Source organism: Homarus americanus, unplaced genomic scaffold, assembly GCF_018991925.1.
Source record: "Homarus americanus isolate GMGI-L3 unplaced genomic scaffold, GMGI_Hamer_2.0 scaffold53233, whole genome shotgun sequence".
In the NCBI taxonomy this organism is placed as follows: Eukaryota; Metazoa; Arthropoda; class Malacostraca; order Decapoda; family Nephropidae; genus Homarus; species Homarus americanus.
The window spans coordinates 4,873,683-4,883,516 of NW_024751660.1; the positions used below are offsets into that span (position 1 = coordinate 4,873,683).

General features: G+C 42.6%; 1 protein-coding gene across 1 annotated transcript in view; it reads right to left on the reverse strand.

Moving 5' to 3' along the window:
• LOC121854738 (regulating synaptic membrane exocytosis protein 1-like) overlaps positions 1-9,834 on the reverse strand; it is a 102,178-nt gene that overhangs the window by 86,239 nt on the left and 6,105 nt on the right. Inside the window, exons 4-6 of the mRNA XM_042349476.1 lie at positions 4,464-4,598; positions 1,376-1,620; positions 103-171 (exon numbers count right to left, since the gene is read on the reverse strand). Coding sequence (XP_042205410.1) covers positions 103-171; positions 1,376-1,620; positions 4,464-4,598 — 449 coding nt within the window. The remainder of the gene's footprint in view (positions 1-102; positions 172-1,375; positions 1,621-4,463; positions 4,599-9,834) is intronic.

Below are 9,834 nucleotides of genomic sequence, written 5' to 3' on the forward strand. Positions count from 1 at the left end.
ATCGATGACACGCGATTATACCAAACTGTTTAAAATAATTATAGATGATTATACATATTGACTCAATTTTACAGAGAGTTAATCATCATTGTTCTGTACTCCTCCTATGGCCAGTGTCAGACATGTCCCTCTGTATCTTAACACGTCTTCTTCCCTTGTCTCCCACACTCGCTGTAAACAACAAACAACAACAATAATAATCAATGGAAATATCACCCACACACACACACACACACACACACACACACACACACACACACACACACACACACGAAAGAAGAAAAAACAAGATATAAAGAAATTTAATTTTTCTCTCACTCAGCAAGTCAGTCAGTCAACCAAGACGGTATTAACACACATACAGCTGACTGATGCATATAGAAATTAACATCTAAGGTTAAAGTATTTGGGGTTAAATTAGAGGTTAGGTTAGGTAGGTTAGGTTAGTGGGGGTAGGTTAATTAAGGTGGTGAGGGAGGTGAGGTGGTGGGGGAGGTGGGTGGTGAGGGAGGTGAGTGGTGGGGGAGGTGAGTGGTGAGGTGAGGTGGGGAGGTGGTGACAGGGAGGTGGGTGGTGAGGGAGGTGGGTGGTGGGGAGGTGGGTGGTGAGGGAGGTGGGTGGTGAGGCAGGTGAGTGGTGAGGCAGGTGAGTGTTAACACCTCCCCAGCAGGAGTTAGTGGACTGAGTATGTTGACGACCCGCGGTTGTCTGTTGCTGCGAGACACTTATTGGCGCGGGTACTGCTTCACTATCTGGCTACAGTCGTGTGTGTGTGTGGGCGTGTGTGTGGGCGTGTGTGTGTGTGTGTGTGTGTGTGTGTGTGTGTGTGTGTGTGTGGCGTGTGTGTGGGGGGGGCGTGTGTAGTGTGTGTGTGTGTGTGTGTGTGTGTGTGTGTGTGTGTGTGTGTCTGTGTGTGTATGGCGTGTGTGTATGTGTAGGATGTGAGTGTGTGAACGTGTGGGTGAGTGTGTGTCTTCATTGACGTCACTCATTACTGACGTCACGATGTTCAGTGTTTACCTGGGGTGTTGACAACCTGCCCCCGACACATCTACCTACTCCGGGCGCTGCCTCCTCAACTGGTGTCGTTGGTGGCATTATTTTTCTTTTCGTGTCGGTAATTCAGAAAAGGTTTTTAATTAAAGTTGGAGAGAGAGAGAGAGAGAGAGAGAGAGAGAGAGTTATGTGTGTGTGTGTGTGTGTGTGTGTGTGTGTGTGTGTGAGCTTGGGTGCCGACACTGAACACTCACTATCTATCTCCACACACACACACACACACACACACACACACACACACACACACACACACATTATTATCAACTACATAGACATTAACAATGACACAGACAGACAGACAGACAGACAGACAACGTACCCTTGCGGTGGTCAATATCAACATCATGGATCACTATACGGATGGTCTCGCCCTCCGTCACCGAACTCTGTCTCTTGAGTCCGTCCTCCATCCCCAGGTCACGAGACGTGTTCACTTCCAGGGACTGAGTGATACGTGTCACCGGGCCCACCACGCCCCCGGGAGCTGTGGGCGTGGTGGCTGGGTACACTGACGCCCCACGTGGGGAGGCTGGCGGTGTGGGCAACATCCTACTTCCTTCAGATCTGGTGAAAGATAAATAATACGATGATAGGAATATAATAGTAATTTAATTCCCTATTATTTTAGGACCATTTAAAGAGAAGACTCAGATTTTAAATGATTTTATATTCAAATCTGTGTTAACTGTACACCTCTGTTGTAGTGGGAAGATGTGTGTGTGTGTGTGTGTGTGTGTGTGTGTGTGTGTGTGTGTGTGTGTGTGTGCTATGTTTGTACGTGTATGTGTTGTGTGTATGTATGTCTTGTGTGCGTCAATATACATATACACCCATTATTTCAACATCACAAATGATAACTGATCTAACTACCTGTCAATTTACGTATGAGAAGCGTTAGTCTTTCAACCAATAAGTTAACGGGAGTTGTTAACATGCAGCCAATAGAGAGAGCGAGGCAACGCAATACACACCCTCAAAACTTAGACTATTACGCCATCTGTTGGTAAATGATTGAACAATCTGGTTATTCTGGCCAATGGGAGCACAGGCCGGAAAAATCCAGCCAATTAAAGCGAAATTGGTGCGCCATTCCTAGAAATTGACGTCACAACCACTGTGTTGACAACAAACTCGAGGAACTGGCTTGTTGTGACATTACAGAGGTCCGCCCACACTCTTGATGTAATCTCCGAATACTAACACAACAACACAGTCTTAAAACTTAATATTTGTTTTTTGTTAAATGAATGTACACACACTGTTTTCCTATTGGCTGAGAGTGACTGAAATGTCAAGTGTGGAAAATGAGATGTTAATACGTATTTTTGTATTTCAAGTGATTGAGTAGTTATCGCGGTTGATATTACTGTAGTAGACGGTGTTGGCCTACTCTCTCTCTCTCTCTCTCTCTCCAGTCTTAATACTTCTCCATGCCATAATACTCCCCATCATTTAATTAGAGAAATCTTCACGTTCTCATCAGAGTTGCTCAATAGTGTCACGAACTGGATGGAATAGCTGAGACTTTTGAGGGAACGTCCTGGGTGTTGCGGTCATCCGTCTCCCACAAAACTTTCCCTAATGTAACTTTCTCAATCATTAATTCATTAGTAGAGCGAATAAAAATCCTTGTCAGTTTTCGTGTTGGAGTGACGTTAGCGTGCTTCGTTTGGTGTGTGTGTGTGTGTGTGTGTGTGTGTGTGTGTGTGTGTGTGTGTGTGTGTGTGTGTGTGTGTGTGTGTGTGTGTGTGTGTGTGTGTGTGTGTGTGTGTGTGTGTGTGTGTGTGTGTGTGTGTGTGTGTGTGTGTGTGTGTGTGTGTGTGTGTGTGTGTGTGTGTGTGTGTGTGTGTGTGTGTGTATGTGTGTGTGTGTGTGTGTGTGTGTGTGTGTGTGTGTGTATGTGTGTGTGTGTGTGTGTGTGTGTGTGTGTGTGTGTGTGTGTGTGTGTGTGTGTGTGTGTGTGTGTGTGTGTGTGTGTGTGTGTGTGTGTCCTCTGTCTGTGATTCAATTTTGATAAAACCAGAGACTGTGCAGATTATGTTGAACATTTACTGTTGAAATTTACTTGCCAGGATAACTATATATATATATATATATATATATATATATATATATATATATATATATATATATATATATATATATATATATATATATATATAATATTTTTTGGGGGGGGATTTGTTTACTAGGATTTCGTTTATGGGGAAAAATAAGCCTAAAACAACATTTAAATGTATTTAGAACATAAGAAAATAAGGAGTCTGCAATAGGCCGGTTGGCCTCTGCATGGCAGCTCCTGTCGAGCGTTACAACCACTCTCTATCATCCATGAATCTATCTAGCCTCGTTTTATAACTTTCCAGCGTTCCAGCACTTACCACAAAGTTGCTAAGCTTGTTCCACTCGTCCACCACCTTATTTGTGAACCAGTTTCTTCCTATCTCCCTCTTAAACCTAAACTTATCCAACTTGAATCCGTTGCTCCGAGTCCTATCCTGCTCGGATATTTTAAGAACTTTATCTATATCCCTTTATTGATTCCTTTCACCCACTTAAATACTTCTATCATATCTCCCCGCCCTCTTCGTCTTTCTAGGGAATGCAAGTTAAGTTTCTTTAACCTATCTTGATATGGAAGGTTTCTAAGTCCCGGAATTATTTTCGTCATTCTTCGCTGCACCGACTCCAGTGAATTGATATCCATTCTATAATAAGGTCACCAGAACTGAATAGCATAATCGAGGTGCGGCTTGACTAACGCAAGATATAGTTGCAATATGACCTAGATATAAAACCTAATACTCTGTTCGCCTTATTTCGAACATATCAGTTATGTCGGTCTTACTAAATGGCGTCAGTGGCGGGAACCCTTGTCACGTGATGTCCTAACTGCTGTCACTTCACCACCTCACAGCTGTAAGGTGATCACCTACCCTACCTGTCTTCCTCCCTCCCCCAATCAGGTGTTAAGAGACAGTAACCTTTGTCATGATGTCCCTAACTGCTGTCACCTCACGTCAATGGCCTCTCAGTTTGGTGGTTCCTTTGAAATGTTGGCAGTTGACTAGAGAAGAGTTGGCTGTCTTATGAAGAGATAAATTACCTGCACCTGACATGGTCACTAATCCTGGCACACTGATTACAAGTGGCCAGTTGCCGGACCTCTCTGGTTAACTTGTACGGTGAGGTGGAGTCACGCAACTCACAACACCTGACAATTTTCCTCTCAAAATATTAGCTTGTCCGCCGGGCAAACACCGGCCCCTAGTCCGAGCATGGCTCATCTACACAGCCTGATTTAGTATGTTCTTCCCTCCTTTTCCCTTTCTTCCTCCTTCTTCCCTTTCTCCCCTCCTCCTTTTCTTCTTCTCTCCCTCTTACCCTCCTCCAAGGCAGGTACTCACACAGCTGATGATCGTCTCCTGGTAGAGCGGTACTCCTCGTCAGCCGGGTATAACCACTGGTCCTCCTCGAGGCTGGATGAGCCCGTCCTCCGGGGTGACCCTTGGGCCGAGGACACCCCGGTAACCCCTCCGCCCCTGGTGGAGGAACCTCAGGGGACATTGGCGACGGCGACGAGTCCAGAGGTACTGAAGGAGAAATAAAGGTTAACTGATTACTGCCTGTAGGAGGAGAGACAAGTCTTGGTGTTCAGTCTAAGGATACAAACTGTGTGTTAAGTTCACACCTGTTGAACCAGAGATAATATTATTTTTTTACCTGTGTGGGGGCGTATTAGAGAGAATTTTGTTGTCTTCGAGGGAAAGAAAAGAGAATATGTAATGTCCCGTTGAAGTAATGTTGTACAAGACGTCCAGAGTTACTGAAGTATAAGATATTATTGAATAACTTAGATGTAGAGAAAAATAATGACCACCTTTTATAACATCGAAGTTTTAAAAGGAGAATTAGAGAAGTGAAAACTACTGAAGAATATAGAATTACTCATTAGTTTTACCTGTCAGGTGTATTGATAATCGTTAATGTTCAGTTAAAAAAGAAAATTTATCACATGAAGAGTAGGCACCCCAACTAATTTTACCTGATGATTAAAAACCGTAATGTTACCTGGGTGGGGGTTAGGTTAGGTTAGATTACGTCAGGTTAGGTTAGGTTAGGTTAGGTTAGGGTTCTCAGTCATCAGGTGAAATAAATCCGAGTGTCTAATTTTCATGTGATAAAAATCAGAAGAGTCAATTTGAGTTCTTATAAGTACCTAAGTTAGATATTCCTCGTAAATGAAGTATTAATAACCCACCTTACTGGAATACTTACGTTAATACAGCAAACTAATATCGCTAAGATGACAAGAGAATCACACTGAGACTCCAACTTAAGTCAAAGATAAGTTCACTGTAGTATAAGAGGATGAATATCAACGTACCGAATCTTTGTGACTCCTGGCTCTGACCTACTGAAGGAGAGAATCTTTGATTAGTTTACCTGTGAGGGCGTAAGGGATGGGGGGAGAGTAAAATCACCACTTTACATGCCGGTTAGGGGAGCCTGGGAAGGGGGTGGGGGTGGAGTAGAACCTTGGTAAGTTCTTGTTCTTAGAAGGGACAGGACTTTGGGGGAGGGTTCTTATGCGTTTATATAACAGTACAGTATAATGTTTTGATGTCAATATGTACAGTAGCCCACACTTACACCTGGTACAGTGGCTGGCAGGTTTGGTGAGGTGTGGCAACTGTGTTTGTTTACATCTTATTCAAATTCCCAGAATGGTCCTAAGGAACTTTACAAGGTAGCCAGACTAAGGCTCACATAAATATTTCACAGAGTTGCCACATACCACAAAAACTCCGTTCACTGTACCAGGTATAAGTGCAGGCGACTGTACTTTAATAGCAGTATGTTAATGTTTTCAAAGCATTATAATATTTTGAATAGACAAGACCAGATACCTATATATGTGTGTTCAAGTATATTTCTAATGAATCAAGTTATGATATTTCTCTTATATATTAACATTGACGAGTAAATCATGAGACCCCACAGCCCACATGTATCAGTATCTGTTTAATTCTCAATAATTTCACCGTAATATAAGGATTTTAATAGACAATTTTGTTTAATAATTTTTTGGGGGCACAAATTATCCAGAGTTTGTTGAGTCTTTCGTCCTAAGGTTCATGGAGGATTGAGATTATGGTTCTATCTCAGTGGCATGAATGTGTGGTGAGTCCAGAGATAGTGAATGAGCCGCAATTATTACCTGGTTATAGGTGAGGGACAGGTGGACACTGAAGCTCAATAATTAATCACGGGTAATTTGGAGATACCAATGAGATCTTCAATTATTATTATTATTATTATTATTATTATTATTATTATTATTATTATTATTATTATTATTATTATTATTATTATTATTATTATTATTATTATTATTATTATTATTATTATTATTATTATTATTATTATTATTATTATTATCATTATTATTCCTGTTCTCGCTATCCTCATCATCAATCACCATCACCACCTCCACCAGCACCACCGCCATCATCAATCACCCCTGCCTACCTGTCATGACACTGTATGACACTCACTGACACAATAGTTCAATAACACATATATCATCATCGACAGCTCTTGGTCCTCTTCCCCACTAAGACAGCTATCAGATCCAACTTGGTGTGTATGAGGACTGACAGCTTCAAAACACACTCCTTAAATGTTTACACCCGCCATAATCACCGTCAGTCTGAATTGTTGTGGGATGATGGATGTTCCTCGCACTATACTGTCACTATAATTATTGACGGTGCTTAAATACAGACATCACATCCATGACCATCACCATACCTTATGCAGTTATTTCTCTTCACACCATATTATTGTATTGTGTATTGGAAATGATTATACTCATCGTCACATCACTATACCACTGCCTTCATGCTATCACAGTCACTATCACCTCGCTATCACCACCATCATTACCAGCACGTTGTCACCATACTACCATCACATCACCATGACACTACCACCACCACCACCACAATTACATAACCACCCCACCACTACCATCTCCACATCTTACAAGGTATAATGAGGCAACTCCCGTAAGTTTGTTGATAAAGTTGACCAAACTGTGACACGTTAGGTCGAGTTAGAACAAGTTGGGTCCCCCAGGTGAACACGTCACACCTGTCCTCACTTCTAATTTGTCCTAACCGGCGTAAGTTTGTTCCATAAGCTGAGGAAAATGTAATAAGCTTAAAAGGGAGTTTATGCCAGCTGTAAGGTCAAAGTTCATGTTGATCACCTGAGATGACGTCACTTGTGAGGTGGAAGGTCATTTTTTTATCCAGGTTAATGGTACGTTTAGTGAGGGTAGTTGTCATGTAATGTGGTACCTGAGCGACTAAAGAATTATATTGTTTCAATTGATGTACGTAATGTTGTGTAGACACGGAACCTTAAATGATAATGATGGTGTCACCTTCATAGGTAATTACTACAACGTTATAGGTCAATATTTGGTTATGTTTTGATAATAACGACAATAGTATGATCACAGTAATAATAATAATAATAATAATAATAATAATAATAATAATAATAATAATAATAATAATAATAATAATAATAATAATAATAATAATAATAATAATAATAATAATAATAATAATAATAATAATAATAATAATAATAATAATAGGTGTCATAGTAAGAATATGAAGTTTCTAGTGCTATACCTAGTGTCACCTCCTACACCACACCAAGTGTTACAACAGGTGTCACCTCCTACACCACACCAAGTGTTACAACAGGTGTCACCTCCTACACCACACCAAGTGTTACAACAGGTGTCACCTCCTACACCACACCAAGTGTTACAACAGGTGTCACCTCCTACACCACACCAAGTGTTACAACAGGTGTCACCTCCTACACCACACCAAGTGTTACAACAGGTGTCACCTCCTACACCACACCAAGTGTTACAACAGGTGTCACCTCTACACACACCAAGTGTTACATCAGGTGTCACCTCCTACACCACACCAAGTGTTGCAACAGGTGTCACCTCCTACACCACACCAAGTGTTACAACAGGTGTCACCTCCTACACCACACCAGAGTGTTACAACAGGTGTCACCTCCTACACACCACACCAAGTGTTACAACAGGTGTCACCTCCTACACCACCAAGTGTTACAACAGGTGTCACCTCCTACACCACACCAAGTGTTACAACAGGTGTCACCTCCTACACCACACCAAGTGTTACAACAGGTGTCACCTCCACCACACCAAGTGTTACAACAGGTGTCACCTTCTACACCACACCAGTGTTACAACAGGTGTCACCTCCTACACCACCAAAGTGTTACATCAGGTGTCACCTCCTACACACCACACCAGTGTTACAGCAGGTGTCACCTCCTACACCACACCAAGTGTTACAACAGGTGTCACCTCCTACACCACCAAAGTGTTACAACAGGTGTCACCTCCTACACCACACCAAGTGTTACAACAGGTGTCACCTCCCACACCACACCAAGTGTTACAACAGGTGTCTCCTACACCACACCAAGTGTTACAACAGGTGTCACCTCTACACCAGTGTTACATCAGGTGTCACCTCCTACACCACACCAAGTGTTACAACAGGTGTCACCTCCTACACCACACCATGTGTCATCAGGTGTCACCTCCTACACCACACCAAGTGTTACAACAGGTGTCACCTCCTACACCACACCATGTGTCACATCAGGTGTCACCTCCTACACCACACCATGTGTCACATCAGGTGTCAGGTGGGAAAGCGTGGGCAGATTGTCAATTAATGAGGCAGACTGTCGTATGTTGATGTATTAATTAGTGGCAGCCAAGTTGGTAGTCAGTGTGTGTGTGTGTGTGTGTGTGTGTGTGTGTGTGTGTGTGTGTGTGTGTGTGTGTGTGTGTGTGTGTGTGTGTGTGTGTGTGTGGTGTGTGTGTGTGTGTGTGTGTGTGTGTGTGTGTGTGTGTGTGTGTGTGTGTGTGTGTGTGTGTGTGTGTGTGTGTGTGTGTGTGTGTGTGTGTGTGTGGTGTGTGTATCGTGGATGAAAGTGGGGAGGAGTAGGTAACGGGACGAGAGAATAGAAGTACTGTGAGGTGGTGAGTTTAAGGGGGTGGGAAGAGGGGTTAGATCAGCGAGTTACGGGATATCACCAAATGATAGATAGATAGATAGATAGATGAATAGATAGATAGATAGATAGACAAGGGGAGAGGTTGTGAGGGGAGAGGGATGATAATGAATGAAGGGAGAGAGAATAAGAGATAAGATGATAAAACATTACATAGATAAAGAGAGGTCTAAAGATATTGATTTTTGGTGTATATTTTCCGTCACACACACACAGAGGGACAGTTCGTGTGGCGTCAATAGCTCCTCTCTCTAAACTGGATAATTAGTCACCAATAATAGCCGGAATCCGCTTGACTGACTGGCTGACTCACGACACAACATCTCCAGCGACCACAAGTTGTAAAGGCAGAGAAGGAGGTGGGCGTGAGGTGGGGTTGGTACGACCTCTCAAGTCATCCTCCTGTTCAGCGATCGAGTCTTAAGGAGCAGTTCAGGTCCACCCCACCACCTTCTCTCCAGCTAATTTATGGGCACTAGCTAAGTCTCTCTCTCTCTCTCTCTCTCTCTCTCTCTCTCTCTCTCTCTCTCTCTCTCTTATATTGATGTACACACATACATCATCATCATCATCATCATCATCATCATCATCACTCATCATCACCATCATCATACATCATCATCATCA